The sequence below is a fragment of the Heterostelium album genome, assembly GCF_000004825.1.
Source record: "Heterostelium album PN500 unplaced genomic scaffold PPL_scaffold2, whole genome shotgun sequence".
Classification (NCBI taxonomy): Eukaryota; Evosea; class Eumycetozoa; order Acytosteliales; family Acytosteliaceae; genus Heterostelium; species Heterostelium album.
The window spans coordinates 2,062,386-2,078,966 of record NW_008805064.1 but is presented as its reverse complement, the minus strand read 5'-3'; the positions used below and the strand labels follow the sequence as shown (position 1 = coordinate 2,078,966).

Sequence of the window (16,581 nt, the reverse complement as noted above, 5' to 3'; positions counted from 1 at the left end):
TCTTTGAAATTTTTGAAATTTTTACTGTTTTTGTGAAAAATACCTTTTTTTGCCAGAAAGACATAAATATCTGGAGAGAAAAAAATAAAAAAATCTGACATAAATGAGGTTTGGTTTTTTTTTTAATAAAAAAATAAATAAAATTAATAAGTTTCAAGAAATGAAGGAACACACAGCCCCAGGAACCTAACAAAGTGACTATTAAAATTAACACCACCTACCTCAAAATCTGTCACCATTATATCATTGATCAATTCATTCATTTATTTATTTATCATTTGTTTTGTTTTTTTTTTTTTTAAAAACTCCCAATTTGCTTTTTTTTTTTTTTAACAAGCAAATATAACATTAATAACAAAACAAACATCTATTCTTGAACAGCGATAATTTAGAGAGTGTGTTTAACAACTTCCTTTTTAAACAATCATTCCACACACACATATATTTTTTTCAATTTTTTTTTAATGGGTGGTTCTCACGTTTTAATCAGTCAGACAGATCATAAAACCACCAAAAATTAAGCCCCAAAATTTTCATCTAACACACCCAACAAAACATTCAATCAATCCTTTTTTGTATAAATATTAAATTATAAATTTAAACCCTCCACATAATTAATCACAAAAATAAACTAATATATTCCATTGTTAATTCATTTCACAGTTTAGTTTAAAACCTTCCCACTTCCACAAACAATTAATCCATAATTGTTTGACAAAGAACCACTTTTTTTTTATTAATATAGTTTAATTTCATTGCTTTCAAATTTCATTCTACAACTATTTTTGAAAAGAGTCATTTCATTTAATCTCAAAATCAAAGATCTCATTATCCATCATCTAATTTAAAACATTTCATTATGCATCATTAAGAAAAAGTATACTTTTTATAAAATTTAATATCATCAATCTAATTTTTAATAATAACATTTTGTCATTTGTCATTTTGTCATCTTGCCATTTGCTATTTGCTATTTAACATCAACAAAACCATTCACTTTCATTTAATATTTAATTATTTATATCTGTATATATAATCTCAATTTATCTATCTATTTATTATATATTTGCGCAATTTTTTTGTATATTTATTTATTTATCTATTTAATAAAATAAATGATGGTGCCACAACAAGAGTTAATTTGTTCTTTGGAGTTGGAATGTTCTAGAAATTTTGGTTCTAGCAAATATAGTTTCTACTACCCAATTCAGTTGGATAACTTTTTGGTTACCTGCTGGAAAACTTCGACAGCCAGTGCCGGTGCAATGATTGGCAAGAATGGAACCAGCAATTCATTTACCTCTCCACTAAAGTCAATTGATAGTAGTGTCCACCAACAAGAGCCAACTAGTGGCGGAGACCGTTACTGCTGTACCATCTACGAAGATGGATACATCATTCATCCAACTATCGATAAGCGTATGAAGAGTTTCCCATGGGCCAAGTCATTCTCAAAGAAGAAAGATTTCTCAAAGGAGGAATTGGAAATTTTATTAAGTGACCTTTATTCTGCCAATACTTTAAAAAAATAATTAACAAACAAAATATAATAATCATAATAATATTAGTCAACTTTATCTAAATTTTTTTTAGATAATTTAATATCACAACAACTTTAATTCAATCAACCAACCATTTCCAATACTTAATCAAAGTTATATATGTACAATCAATCAAATCATTCACGGATAATATAAAACAATCATGTAATACCAGTCAAATATTGTAACTAAATAGTTACAATAAATGTAGAAATAAATAAATTAAATATATTATTTAAATTTAATGATAATAAATTAAAAAAAAAAAAAAAAAGACTTGTGGATTTTAAATGTTTACAAATTTGTTTTTTTTATATACAGTTTATTGAATTATTATGAATTAGTATTTGCGGCAGTCTTGTTGGTATTGAGTTGACCAGCTAATATGTTGCAAAAAATTTAGTTAGTTTAACTGTTTTACAAAATCAATAGAATCTATCCGTCTCTCAATCAATCACTCTTGAACTACTCAACTCTCATCTCTTACACTGATTTATAATACAATACCAATTCTATCTTCATCTCCTGGGTATCTACCAACTAATGGAACTCTAGTTTCTTTAAGAACCTTTTGTAAACAAGCACCGTGATAAGCGACACCGTCCTTCATTTGTCTCTCGGCAAAATAGACTGTCTTTGTACAAGTTGGACACTTTGATGACATTGTTTTATAATATATATAGGTTAAAATTAATTATATCTTTATTTGAAGATTGGATAAATGATAGAAACAAAAGAGGTTTAAAATTATATAAAAACACTTGTAAAAAAAAAAAAAAAAGTCAAAAAATAAATTTAAAAATAAAAATGGGTTGTGATTTTATTGGGTTTTTTGATCATCTATTCTATTAAAAAAAAATGGGTAGGTAAACAATTCACCCACCATTTTATTTTTGTCACCAATTTTTTTTTTTTTTTCAATGAAATGTTATTGGAAGGAAAGATTTATTGCATTAAACACCCAAAAGGAAAAACAATTTGTTTGCCTGTATTTCGATCGAATTAGATAATATATTTTAGTTTTTAAAATAAAATTAAAAACATTTACATTCCTTTAAAGATTCGATTTATTAGGTTGATGATAATATAATTTATCTATTTCTTCAATGATTTGTATGGCTCTATCATTATGTTGAGTATTGTTGGTCGATAATCGGTAGATCAGTGGCGTGTTTACATTGCTATACAACATCTTGTAGAGCGATGGATTTGATGTGGACAATGATTTAAGATCTGGCATTGCTTGTACTGCAGCAGCAATAGAGTCTGCAAAGAATAGGTATTTGTGGTCGTGGTACTTTGTTTCTAATCTTTAACTCGTTTTCCACACCTTTTCTCATTTCTTCATCCGTCGGAGGTTTTATAGCACCACTGAATACTTTTGTTGCCCAACGTGCTTGTAATTCCATCCTAAAATTAATTAATAATTCAATATTAATAATAATAATAGTGCAAATAGTTATTATTAATCAGTTGATTACATACACAGTAGTATCAGCACTCTTATAGATTCCAATAAATGCAATACCAGGCATAGAAGGACAGAATACTTCTTTGTGTGCTATTATAGGTTGAATAGTATCACTTTCAATATATTGTATGGCATCTTTGATCTCTTGTTCAAGAAAAGATAGATCCACTGTGTAACCTTGACAAAGAATGACATCGTCCACTCGTTCCAAGCTACCATCGTCCAGTATCAGAGAATCTTTGGTCATTTCAACGACCTTTGCTTTCTTGAATATCAAACAACCATCTCTAACTTGCTTGCAGTAGTCATCGGAGATTGCCAGGAACGATGGTTGGTCAGGTTCAATGAAGAGCGATGGAATCGACAGCTGTCCACAGATACTATCAAACATTTTGCGACGTGCTGCTGCTAGCTCTTCCTCTTTGAGGGTAGCAAGAGAGAGGAACGACTCTCTTGTAAAGTAGCTTACATCCAATGGGATTCTCTTGTTGGTTTTCGGATCGTTTATGTGTCGAGGGAGCACCCACATCGTTCGCTTGCCAATGTGAACTACCTCCACGCCACTCTTTACCAGTTCTGACGATATCTCGCAACCACTCGATGCCGATCCAACAACGGCAACACGTTTTCCACCTAGATACCGATCAACTGATTTGTAATCGCGCGAATGTATTACACTACCCTGGAATCGATCGATTCCAACAATATTGGATGGCGACTTCTTACTCAGAATTCCAGTGGCAACAATGACAAAGTCGAACGCTTTACTTATCGATTGACCGGTAGCAGAGTTTATGTATTCAACTTGATAGCCACCTTGTTGATGATTACGACTGACCTTGGTTACTTTTGCGTTGCACTGGATGTTTTCATACAGTTTAAAGTGATTGGCATAGTCTGAGAGATACTTGAAGATCTGTTGATTGGTTGGAAACTCTCGTTCAGGTGGAATCGAGGTCCATGGGTAGTCTGAGATCATCGATGATACAAATGAAATATTGGTACACATATTGTCCCACATTGCACCGCTCTCTGGATTCCACAATCCACCTATTGCATTCTCTCTTTCGAAAAGTGTTGCAGATAATCTATTTTCCAATGCTTCTTTCAATGAGAATATTCCACTGAAACCTCCACCTATAATTGCCACTGATTTACTAACTTCTTCCATTTAAACTAAAACAAAAGTAAAAGAAAAAATTAAAATTTGTTTAAAATTAAAGACAACTACGACTCTGATCAACGGACAGAATAGAGTTATTATACCTTTTTGTATCAATAATAATTAATCACTTTTCCATCTAAGAAATTTTAAATATTTGTCTAACTTTAATTTTCTAATATATAAATAGAAACCCCCTAAATCATCGGATGATTTACAAAGATTTTTGTTAATTAATTGATGAATACAATAAAGAAAAATGCTCAATTTCACAAAAAAATTCTTCATATTCATAATTGAGATGATTTAATAAATAGAAGAATTTTTAAAAATGCACGAAAATCAAACAAAAACAAGGAATTTCAAAATTTTTCAACAAAGGCTCCATAGCATAGTTGGTTATTGTACTTCCCTAGTAAAGGAAGAGATAGGAAGGGGTCACGAGTTCGAATCTCGTTGGAGCCTTTATAAAAGTAAAAATTACGCATGCGGTAAGGATAAAAAATTTAAAAATTCTTTAACATTAACTTCCCAATAATCTGTTTTTAAAATCTATCCTAATTGATATAAATGCTTCCCATTGAAAATCTTGAATTCAAAATTCTATTTACAGTCATTTTTTATCTTATAAAATTTAAGGAACGATATATTTAGATGTATATTGTTTGTAATAATATGATTGGATCTAGTGCTTGTGCTATTGTTGTTAGCATCTCTCTTATCACATACTACTTGAATCAAATGACTATTCTTTATATTGATTTTATAATTGTATTTATTATTAAAATTTTACTACTTTAACTCCATCAAACACCACAGAGGTAGAAACACAGTATTCAGATTCTTCCCAAGATTATGGCATACATCAAGCAAGACAGTTGTAAACTATGTTCAGCAAATGACCTTGACCCACCAACACATTATTTCTTTAATTGTGAGAGTCATCCTAAACAAATTCATTTTGAAAATTAATAAACAACTCTCCAACACCTGCCAACTATTCAAGTAAATGAAATTAACTCTCTTCCCAACATACTAACTAATTAATTAAATCAACCAACAACTAATAAGAAAAAAAATAGACTATGAAAAACAACTTGATGGTAAATCCTTCCTTTTATTACAACATTTAATAAAACATGTATACCACTTTAGTTATAAAAAAAAAAAAAACAATCTAGAAGAAGATATTGGAATGAATCTCTCTGTGGATAATGAAGTCATGTCACGTATTGACACGATCCATTAGTAAGCCTTAGAGGACTTGGGCCGTGGATTGATCCCGGGTTTTTCCAAATTTATCGATTTCTACTTTTAACTTCTCTAATTCAATCTATATTATTTAAAACTTTATATATATTTATAACAATAAAATCATTTAAACACTATAATACCCAAAAATTTTCATATGTATACATATTTTGTTGAAAATCAATACTACTTTACGATTCATTTTATTTTTATATAAATGACCAATATATGAAGAGATTAAACGATGAATAAAAAAAATTTTTGTAGTTTTATTTAATAAAACTTTAAAAGTTCAGTTATAAACTTTATGTGTGTTTAAATTCTAAGTGTTCCCAAATCAACTGTAGAGTCATCCACTATACTGTTTCTATCTATATTATGATTTTGTCTTTGCTTGTTGTTGTTTTCTTTTTCTTTTGCTGCCATTTGTTGTCTTTTTCTTTCAGAATTTGATTGGTGGCTGATTGATATTATGAAAAAAAATATAATAAATATTTAATACAATAAATTTGAAAAAATAGTTTGATTATCTTACCCATTATGTTTTGCTTCTTCTTTTTGTTGTTGTTGTTGCTGTTGTTGTTGTTGTTTTTGTAGTTTAACCTGTTCTTTATATGGATTCTTTGATTCCTTGCTTGGTTTATTACTGCTACTGCTTGTAGTAGTTGTGGTGGTAGTTGTAGTAGTTGTATTATTATCAATATTCTCATTGTCGAAATCTATGGTTGCTGACAGTGCAATGAGATAATCGATGGCTGCTTCAATATTGCCATCGCAATCGTCGAGTGCCTCTCTCACCATCTTGGTACTGGTGACACCAGTAGCATTCATAATCTCATAGGTGACATCGTCAATGTAGTTCTTTGCATCGGTTTGATAGGTATTTCCCATCGCCTCCATATTGGGTTTGGGTGGTCCGTCTTCCTTCTGTTGTTGTTTATCTTTGAGCGATGGTGGACGTGTTGGTCTAACCGATGCGTAATGCTCATCGTTATGATACGAGAGATGAATCATTCGATATTTGTCACCGACATAATTGATGATTTCCCAACGTGGCTGATTGAACTGATGAATGGTAATATTACACTGATAGATGAGTGATGCCGCTTGAATCTCAATGTTTCCACCCCAACTTGCATTCTTTCTCATCTCTGCTATGTAGTCTTCGAATGTCTCACCCTCTTCATCATCGATGAACGGTGCATACATATCTTTGTTTTTCTCGATGAATGTAATAATGTTCTGACGATACTTCATGTGTTGCTCTGGATTATCTTCCAATTGATCAGCAAACGCTCTAAACAAACAATTACCATCACCTGCAACATCTTTAATTGTGAATCCTTGTGGTTCTAATTGTTCTAAAAATGCATTGAATGATTGTTTCCATTTTGCATCCTATATATATAATATATATATATATGTTTCAAGTTAGATATAGATATCAAACAAATATTAAAGATTATATTAACTAAAAGTAATAATACATACACCATATTTTAATCTATCAGCTTTTTTCCTCAAACCTTGCTTTACTTTTCTATCATGTACTTTATTATTATTACTTCCTTTTTTATTATCTCCTTTTTTTCCCATTTTAAATAAATAAATAATATATTACAACAATTAATCAAACTTTAATTAACTTTAAACAAAAAAAAAAAAAAAAGAAAAGAGTTTAATTTGGTTTTGATCTTAATACAAATCAGACGAAAATTCAAAGAAAAATGAAAGAAAAAAAGAAAAATGTTTTTGAGAAATTTGTTTTATTTTTAGGTTGTTGGTTGGTGTCACAATTAATTATGATTGTTATTCTAAAGAGGAATCAGTATTTCCATTCACTTCCGATTCACCACTTGTCTCTGGGAGGTTTGAACCAGAGTTTACAAATGGATTGAATTCACCTGTAGGTAAATAATCGGATGAAAGCGATGATGGATCAGAGCTGGTAGGTTCATCTTTATCGGTGTTGTCATCGGTAAATGATTTGTTTTGAGAATGTGACATATCTTTTTGGTGTATATGAAGTTGCGATGAAAATCCGCCGAGTGCATATCCAAGTCCAATGTGTGGCGATTGGAGGGTTTGTTTCTTCTCTGGTGTGTTGACAAAGAGCGATGGGTCAAATTTAACTTTACACTCGTCATAAGGATCGACTTGTTTCTCTTCTTTTTTTGCTTGTGAATCACCGGAATCGTTAGATTCTGTTATGTTGACTGAGTCATCTTCTTCTTCTTGGTCTGATTCCACAGTGACAGTTGTTGCAACAATACTAGATGGATCTACAACTGTTGTACTGGATGATTCTTCAACATTGGTGTTGACAGTGGTAGTCTCTGGAGTATCGATATCATCATCTGATTCAACAGTAACACTGTGTGGTTGAACCTCTGGTTCCAATTTGATATTTTCTTCAACATTTGTTTCTACTTTTGATTCCACTCCAGTGGTAGTTGTCTCTGGAGTATCGATATCTTCATCTGATTCAACAGTTACATTGTGTGATGATATATCTGTGGTGATAACCTCTGGCTCTACATTGGTGTTAGCTTCAACGGTGTTGGTTGTGGTAGTTGTCTCTGGAGTATCGATTTCCTCGTCTGATTCTACGGTCACACTATGTGATGGTGTGTCTGTGGTTGTGGTAGTTGTCTCTGGAGTGTCGATATCATCATCTGATTCAACAATAACACTGTGTGGTTGTACCTCTGGTTCTAACTTGGTGCTTTGTTCAATATTTGATTTGTCTATTGATCCCACTTCAGTGTTGGTTGTAGTGGTAGTTGTCTCTGGAGTATCGATATCTTCATCTGATTCAACAGTTACATTATGTGATGATACCTCTGTAGTTGTTGTTGTTTCTGGAGTATCGATTTCCTCATCTGATTCTACGGTTACATTGTGCGATGATACATCTGTAGTTGTTGTTTCTGGAGTATCGATATCATCATCTGATTCTACAATAACGTTTTGTGATGATAATACATCAGTGGAAGATACCTCTTGTTCAACTTTGTTCTCTTCGACATCGGTAGTGTTTGCTGTCTCTGGATTAGACACTACATTATTGGTTGTTGTTGTGGTGGTGGTATCGGGTGAGGCTATTTCTTCATCTATCTCAACGACCTTATTTGACTCTTCAACAACAGGTTTATCCTCTGTAACTACCTCAGATCCCTTTTCTTCAATCTTCTCTGTGTTAACTTGTGGTTTTTGTTCTTTTGATGGTGCGACGACAGGAGAAGCAAATTTAGTTGTTTCATCTGATTTAGTTGTACCTTTTTTTTAGTAAATAAAAATATTGTTGTTAATTTTATGAAATTGGATTTTAAAAAATAAAAATAAAAATAATAAAATTCATACCAAAAGTAGATCCAAATACATAACCTTTCTTTGGATCAGAGAATTTTGTTTTCTCTACTTCTTCAGCTTTGACCTTTTCAGTATCTTCTGCTGGTTGTTGATGCACAAACATAGATTGTGAAGTAGTTCCAAACGATGATCCGAATGCATTGAATGCTGATGTCGATGTCGATGATGGTGCACTAAATGGTGATGATGATGATGTCCAACTTGATCCACTGTTGTTTGACCAAAGACCACCAGATGAAGTTGGTTTACTCTCTTCTGTTGTTGAGGTTGCTGGCTTAAACGAGAATGAGGACGTTAAAACTATTGGTGTAGAAATGGTTGTAGTATCTTCCTTTACATTATCATCATCGTCATCGTCATCATCGCTTTGTGTACTTGATGATGATGATGGAGCAGTCATTGAAGATGAGAAATCACTTCCAAACAATGAAGATGTATTCTGTGGAGATGGTTGCTTTGTTTCAGTAAACTGAGGGGTAGGTTGAGCTTTAGGTGGAGGTCCGTTGAATAGAGATGCCTGAGAATCGACGTCGTCGTTTGAAGGTTGGAATGGTGTGACTGGTTCGACTGGCTTCTTGGCTGGTCTGTCAAAGGCCGATGGTCCGAAAACAGAAGTTGGAGCAGAGGATGGCTCTGTTGCTTTGTTGTCACCACCGAAAATTGAGATCGTCTGAGGAGTTGATGGTCTTCCAAAGATAGAGGTGACTGGCTTTCCAAGAACAGAAGAGGGTGCACCGCCAAAAGCTGTTTTATTTTCTTCGATGTCATCATCTGATTGAGAGTACAAGATTGTTGGTTTTGGTGTGGTGTTGATCATGATATTTGCTGTTGATACTGGTGTTCCAAATACAGATGTTGCTGAAGTAGATGGTGTCGCTGGACTTTTACCAAATACCGATGATGTTGATGCTGCAGCAGGTGTTGGTGAGGTTGGGTTACCAAATACTGATGTTGGTGCAGCGGGTGTTGATGGAGTTGGGTTACCAAATATTGATGATGCTGAGGTAGATGGTGTTGTTGGACTTGTACCAAATACCGATGTAGGTGCAGCAGCAGGTTTTGTTGGAGTTGGATTACCAAATACTGATGTAGGTGCAGCAGCTGGTTTACCAAATACCGATGATGTAGGAGCAGTGCCAAACACTGATGTAGGGGCAGCTGGTGTTGATGGAGTTGGGTTACCAAATACAGATGATGTAGGAGCATTGCCAAACACTGATGTAGGGGCAGCTGGTTTAGTTGGAGTTGGACTGCCACCAAATACGGATGATGTTGGAGCGGTAGAAGGTGTTGGATTTGTACCAAATACCGATGATGTTGAAGCGGCAGCAGGTGTTGTGGAAGCTGGACTGCTACCAAATACCGATGTGACGGGCTTAGCTCCAAATACTGAAGCAGAAGTGCTACCAAATACTGTTGGTTGAGCGTTTTGGGTGAATACAGATGTGTTGGCTGCGGGTGTTGGTTGATTGTTTCCGAATACAGAGGATCCACTGCTTCCAAAAACGGATGATGTTGATGGTGTTGAATTGGATGCAGGAGTAGTTTGACTGCCAAAGACAGAAGTAGATCCACCAAAAACGGAAGATGTAGAAGCTGTGGGAGCACCTCCAAAAACTGAGGTTGATGGATTTCCAAAGACTGATTGTTGAGGTTTTGATGAAACATTACCGGTTGGAGGAGTATTAGGGGTATCAACGCTACCGAATGAAACTGCGACTTTAGCTCTTGGTTCTTCAACAATGAAGCTTGGTGGCTGATCTTCCTCCTCTTCACTCTCGTCTTCCTCTTCTTGTTGATCTTGATAAGAATCATTATCTTGGTCATCATAGTCATCTTCTTCATCTTGATCTTCTTCATCATCTTGGTCATCTTCTTCATCATCATCATCACCATTCTCATAAGCTTCTTCATCAGTATACTCATCTTCTTGCTGCTTGTTGAAACTCTCTTCCTCTTCGTCGTCATCGTCATCACTATTATTATCGTCATCACTATCTTTACCAAAGTTGAAAACTATAGGAGCGTCGGTTGTTGTTCCTGGTTTTCCAAATATATTAGAAGTATTACTTGGTGATGCAAAGAGATTATTGGATTGATTTGGATTTCCAAATATTAATGATGAAGGTGGAGAAGTTGTTGATCCAAATAATGATGATGGTTTCTCATCTTTCTTTTCATCAGGCTTGGCTGGTGGAGTTGGATTACCAAAGAATGAAGAAGTAGATGGTGTTGTCGAACCAAACAATGGTTTCTCTTCTTTCTTTTCATCAGGCTTCTTCACGTGTGGAGTTGGATTACCAAATAATGACGATATATCTTTCTTTTCAACAGGTGGAGTCGATGGTGTTGGTGTTGGATTTCCAAAGAGTGAGGTTTTTGCAGCTGTTGGATTTGGAACCATACAGATATTGCATGTTTTGTTATTAGCTTCGTTGACAGTTTCACAACAAGCACATTTCCATTGTCCTTCTTTCAATTCCTCTTTACTTGATTCACCTGGGAATAGTGTTGACGATTTGGATGCTTGACTTGGATTGAATGAGAATCCACCAGATGATGGTGTAAATCCAGTGGCGGCAGGTGTTGATCCAAACAATGGTTTCACCTCCTCAGTTGGTTTGGCTGGTGTTGGATTTCCAAATAATGGTTTCTCTTCTTTCTTTTGTGCTGGTGTTGGATTACCAAATAATGACGATGTATCTTTCTTTTCAACAGGTGGAGTCGATGGGTGTTGGTGTTGGATTTCCAAAGAGTGAGGTTTTTGCAGCTGTTGGATTTGGAACCATACAGATATTGCATGTTTTGTTATTAACTTCGTTGACATTCTCACAACAAGCACATTTCCATTGTCCTTCTTTCAACGCTTCTTTACTTGATTCACCTGGGAAAAGTGTTGACGATTTGGATGCCTGGCTTGGGTTGAATGAGAATCCACCAGATGATGGTGTAAATCCAGTTGCGACTGGTGTTGATCCAAATAATGGCTTCACCTCCTCAGTTGGTTTGGCTGGTGTCGGGTTACCAAATAATAGTTTCTCTTCTTTCTTTGGTACTGGTGTCGGGTTTCCAAAGAGTGCGGTCTTTGCTGATGCTGGGTTTGGAACCATACAGATATTGCATGTTTTGTTATTAAGTTCATTGACATTTTCACAACAAGCACATTTCCATTGTCCTTCTTTCAATTCCTCTTTGCTTGATTCACCTGGGAATAGTGTTGATGATTTGGATGCTTGACTTGGATTGAATGAGAATCCACCAGATGATGGTGTAAATCCAGTGGCGGCAGGTGTTGATCCAAATAATGGTTTCACCTCCTCAGTTGGTTTGGCTGGTGTTGGGTTACCAAATAATGGTGTTGTTGATGAGGTTGTTGATGGTTTCTCTTCTTTCTTTGGTGTTGGTGTGGGATTTCCAAAGAGTGATAATGGTGAGGTCTTTGCTGATGTCGGATTTGGAACCATACAGATATTGCATGTTTTGTTATTAACTTCATTGACAGTCTCACAACAAGCACATTTCCATTGTCCTTCTTTCAATTCCTCTTTACTTGATTCACCTGGGAATAGTGTTGATGACTTGGATGCCTGACTTGGGTTGAATGAGAATCCACCAGATGATGGTGTAAATCCAGTGGCGGCAGGTGTTGATCCAAATAATGGTTTCACCTCCTCATTTGATTTGGCTGGTGTCGGGTTTCCAAATAATGGTTTCTCTTCTTTCTTTGGTGCTGGTGTTGGATTACCAAATAATGATGTATTTGGTGAAGTTGTTGATCCAAACATTGGAGTAGTAGATGAAGCTGTTGATCCAAATAATGGTTTGACTTCCTCAGTTGTTTTGGCTGGTGTTGATGTTGGATTACCAAATAATGGTTTCTCTTCTTTCTTTGTTACTGGTGTTGGATTTCCAAATAATGATGTCTCCTCTTTCTTTGGTGTTGGTGTTGGATTTCCAAATGTTGGTATGGTTGTTGATCCAAATGCTGGTGTGGTCGTTGTTGTTCCAAATGCTGATGTGGTGGTTGATGTTCCAAATGACATGGTGGATGATGGTGCTCCAAATACTGGTGCGGTAACTGGTGTAGAGGAAGTAGTTGCTGCTGGAACTGGTGTAGGTGTGGAGCCAAATGCTGGTGATAGATTGGATGATGGAGATACCACTTCTGGGACGAATGGTTGAGGATCTGGATTTGGAATTAAACACAACTCACAATTCGAATGCTTTGCTTCATTGACCTTATCACAACAAACACATTGCCATTGTCCAGGTTTAAGTGGTTTTGTAAAATTGACAGTCTGTGGTGTGCTTGGTGTGGCGGCAGTAGTTGGTGATGTTGTTTTATTTGATACCGGTTGCTTAGTTGCCGAAGTGCCAAATTTGATTGGACTGGTGGTAGTTGACAATGATTGTTTTGGTTGGCTATTAAAACCAAATGTCGCTGAAGAATCATTGTTATTACCATTGAATGAAATCGATCCGAATGATGTAGAGCTATTGGTATTGAGAAGAAGCGAGTCTGGTGTTGGTGTCATAGATGCCGATGAATCATGGTGCATTGCTGCTTTCGACTCCAAGAACAATTGGTTTCTAAACGATGTTTGAATCTCTCTGCGGTCGGTTGTCGATGATTTGCCGAGGAATGGTGATCGGACACTAATTGGACTGTTGCTAGCAATCGATGGAGTGGAAGTTATAGACGATGAAGAAGAACCTCTTGTAAGTCTAAGTGGTGTGGTGTTGACTGGTGTTGAAGTACCAGATGTTGGCTTGTATGGTGATGGCAATACAAGACTACTGCTGCTACGATTGTTATTAAATGACGAAGACATATTATCCAAATCCAACTGCTGTTCTAAAATATGTATTTCTTCGCTGAGATCATGAATTTGCTCAAAGAATTGAGTGGAATCGATTTTCTGTTTCTCGAGATCGGTCATATTGAAATTCTGACATTTATTCAAGTTCTCATGAATCTTTTGGAACAACGAATGAAATATTTCATTTGTAAAAGCAGGACTAATTATAAAATATGAATTAATAAAAGATGATCACACTTTGCATGCTAGAAAGAATAGTATACTATATACATACTTGTTGATATTTAATTTAATAATCTCTTTGGAAACCTTTACAATCTCCATGTATGCATTGGGTGTCTCTGATTTAAGGAAATATGAAAGTGCATTCTTTAATACTCTCTTCTCTTTCCATTTCTCACCAAGTACAAAGTAGATATGATCTAATGTTGTCTTTGATAATCTATAAAATAATAATTAATAATGTTAATTGTTAATTGTTATTGAGATATAAACATTTTCGATTTATACATACTTTTTGGATTGTAATGATAATGTTAAAAATTTAATTTGAAGTGATGGTATATCGAGTGATTTGTAGTCGGGTTGTGACGAAAGTAATGCAGGCAGAGATTCAGCGATTCTGTGACATACATCGAAATTCAAACCATTTCCATTCAAGAGTAAACTCTTTAGATCCTCCTTAATGGTTGTCATTGAAAATATTTCTTTTGGTGGTTTAAGTGATGATGAATTTGTTGTGTTGGTGGTGGATGGTGAAGTTGATGATTTTAATTTCATCATTGATGATTTCAATGATGATTCTGATGGTTGCTGTTGTTGTTGCTGTTGTTGTTGTTGTTGTTTTTGTTGATTCGAATAGTAAACTAGTGATTGCCAGAGTTTGTTGTTGAATCCCGATTTCGAAGCGGCTGGAATCAACATGTTTTGATCTACGAATACTCGACAGTCGTTGGTGGCTGTTTGAGTGTGATGTTTTAATGCTTCGTCGGCTTCGAAAATCATGTTGATCACATAGACCAAGATGTGCGAGAGACCGACCGATGTCGACTCGATGTCGTTCAGACGTCTGATGAATGGCTGGAACAGCTCGCTTATCCAACGAATGACAATCGAGTAGTTGTTGGTGGACCGCTTGATGTGCCAGAGTGAGAACACAACGAAACGGCCCAGATCATTCGGTGCATCCTCCAGCAACTTAAAGTCGTTCCTCTCGATATCGGAAATCAAAAACTTTTCCAAATGATTGACGTCCAACATCGAACCTTGCTTCTGAAGCGAGCACTGCTCAAAGTAGTGATCCGCCATAATATCGTCTTTTCTATCCTTCAAATATTGTATAAAGAATCGTTTATGATCGGCATGTCTCAGCGAGAATACCAACTGTCTTGCAATCTCAGCATATGTCTGTCTATGAATTAGCGAGTTCTTTTCTTCTGGTCCAACTTTAACTATAAATATAACAATTACAAAAAGGTTAGTTAGTTGGTTATGTTTGTTGTTTTTTCACATATGTTTTAACATTTTTCATACTTGAAATTGCTTCCATATAATTTTCAAATGGAAATCCAGATTTTGTATCATAGTTGTGGTTGAATAGGAGATAGTCTTGGATGATACCGGTGTAGTAGAACGATTTCGATTTGAAGAGATTGATAATGGTGTTGGTTTCCTGTTGTTGTTGTTGGTGGAGAAGCGATGCCGGTGTGCTGCTTACCGGTGTGGAATACTGTCTGTACATGGCGACGATCGATTCGAGCTTCAGCACTTGGTTCTTGAGCAACTTGATATCCTCTTTCAGACGGGTGGCCGTCTGATCGCTTAAATGATTCGATAGCAACAAACGAATGACACGATCGAGAGCGTCGACTCGCAAGCAGTGGAATACCTCAAAGTCGACATGTCCCTCGGTGAGCACACTCGACACGAAATGGCCATTCTTAATATTGGCCTTGTCAAACTGTGATTTCATGTTCAACCACAGATTGTGATGCAATCGATCGTAGAGAAACTCCCAAAATTTCAAACTCTGTTCGAATCTCTCCACCTGAACCAATGGTTTCATAATAATAATCTTTGTAGAACTAGAACTAGTTTCATTACCATTGATATTATTTATAACTTGATTCGATTGATTTGATAATAGAATTTCAAAGAATCTATAGTCAACAATAATTATAATAATAATAATATTGATTAGATGTTTGTTTTTTGTTTTGTTTGTTTAAATTAAATTATAATGATAATGAATAGTTACTCTTTATATTTCTCTTGAAGTAATAATAAATCCAAGTATAATAATGTAAATTGAAGATGCTCGGGATAGTTTGTTAGAGATTCCAAGAGTACGGAGAGAGCATCTTGATATTTTTTTCTTTTGATGAAGAACTCAATGTTGAGTTCACGCGAATTTAAGATATCTTTGAGTTGTTGATTCGATTTCGAGATTGACTTTTCTTTGAGTAACCACTGTTCACAATGATTCATTTCATCGTTTGACGGTGATTCCAACTTTAAATAACATTTTACAAGACTTATCAATTTCTCACGGTATACCAATGTACCTATATTCATCTCTGTTGATAGCCATCTAAATTTTTTATCGGTACCAAAGAAATGTAAACAATATTGTTATTAATACAATAATACCAAAGGAAATAACTACTAGTAGTTATACTAATGTGTACAACATACCTTTGTAAATGTATAATTGATTGACGTAATCCTTCATCCTCCATTCCCATATCGAATGGAGATGTAATCTTTGTTGATTTCAATTTCAAATTCAATTGCTCCTATTTATTTTGATTTTAATATTAAAACAATAAACAATCAATACTTTGATATTACTAAATAATAATAATAGAATATTTACCATTTTTCAAGTCATATATATATATAATGTAGAACTTTATTAATAATTCAAGTTTAAAAGTAACTTTTACTTTTTAAAAAAATATATTC

General features: G+C 34.7%; 6 protein-coding genes and 1 non-coding gene across 7 annotated transcripts; 3 read left to right on the top strand and 4 right to left on the bottom strand.

Annotated features, from left to right (window-relative positions):
* Window positions 1-1,115: 1,115 nt before the first annotated feature.
* Window positions 1,116-1,532, top strand: PPL_02121 (uncharacterized protein; the record flags this gene model as incomplete). The annotated part of the gene is made up of 1 exon (XM_020573115.1): window positions 1,116-1,532. The coding sequence occupies one exon, from the start codon at window positions 1,116-1,118 to the stop codon at window positions 1,530-1,532; it is 417 nt and encodes a 138-aa protein (XP_020437232.1).
* Window positions 1,533-2,034: 502 nt separating this feature from the next.
* PPL_02120 (uncharacterized protein) lies at window positions 2,035-2,205 on the bottom strand (the record flags this gene model as incomplete). Its single annotated transcript, XM_020573114.1, has 1 exon — window positions 2,035-2,205. One exon carries the CDS (start codon window positions 2,203-2,205, stop codon window positions 2,035-2,037), a length of 171 nt encoding a protein of 56 aa, XP_020437231.1.
* A 390-nt stretch (window positions 2,206-2,595) lies between these two features.
* Window positions 2,596-4,183, bottom strand: PPL_02119 (uncharacterized protein; the record flags this gene model as incomplete). The annotated part of the gene is made up of 4 exons (XM_020573113.1): window positions 2,596-2,807; window positions 2,872-2,951; window positions 3,027-3,462; window positions 3,739-4,183. The coding sequence occupies 4 exons, from the start codon at window positions 4,181-4,183 to the stop codon at window positions 2,596-2,598; spliced, it is 1,173 nt and encodes a 390-aa protein (XP_020437230.1).
* A 322-nt stretch (window positions 4,184-4,505) lies between these two features.
* Window positions 4,506-4,712, top strand: PPL_02117 (uncharacterized protein; the record flags this gene model as incomplete). The annotated part of the gene is made up of 1 exon (XM_020573112.1): window positions 4,506-4,712. One exon carries the CDS (start codon window positions 4,506-4,508, stop codon window positions 4,710-4,712), a length of 207 nt encoding a protein of 68 aa, XP_020437229.1.
* Window positions 4,555-4,639, top strand: PPL_02118. Its single transcript is given in 2 exon segments — window positions 4,555-4,593; window positions 4,603-4,639. It is a non-coding gene; the product is annotated as a tRNA-Thr (tRNA).
* A 1,028-nt stretch (window positions 4,713-5,740) lies between the features above and the next one.
* On the bottom strand, window positions 5,741-7,021 carry PPL_02116 (OTU domain-containing protein; the record flags this gene model as incomplete). Its single annotated transcript, XM_020573111.1, has 3 exons — window positions 5,741-5,885; window positions 5,961-6,823; window positions 6,917-7,021. 3 exons carry the CDS (start codon window positions 7,019-7,021, stop codon window positions 5,741-5,743), a joined length of 1,113 nt encoding a protein of 370 aa, XP_020437228.1.
* Window positions 7,022-7,234: 213 nt separating this feature from the next.
* PPL_02115 (uncharacterized protein) lies at window positions 7,235-16,495 on the bottom strand (the record flags this gene model as incomplete). Its single annotated transcript, XM_020573110.1, has 9 exons — window positions 7,235-8,703; window positions 8,789-11,567; window positions 11,614-13,816; window positions 13,892-14,059; window positions 14,132-15,068; window positions 15,151-15,776; window positions 15,875-16,207; window positions 16,312-16,412; window positions 16,493-16,495. 9 exons carry the CDS (start codon window positions 16,493-16,495, stop codon window positions 7,235-7,237), a joined length of 8,619 nt encoding a protein of 2,872 aa, XP_020437227.1.
* Between the last annotated feature and the right edge of the window lie 86 nt (window positions 16,496-16,581).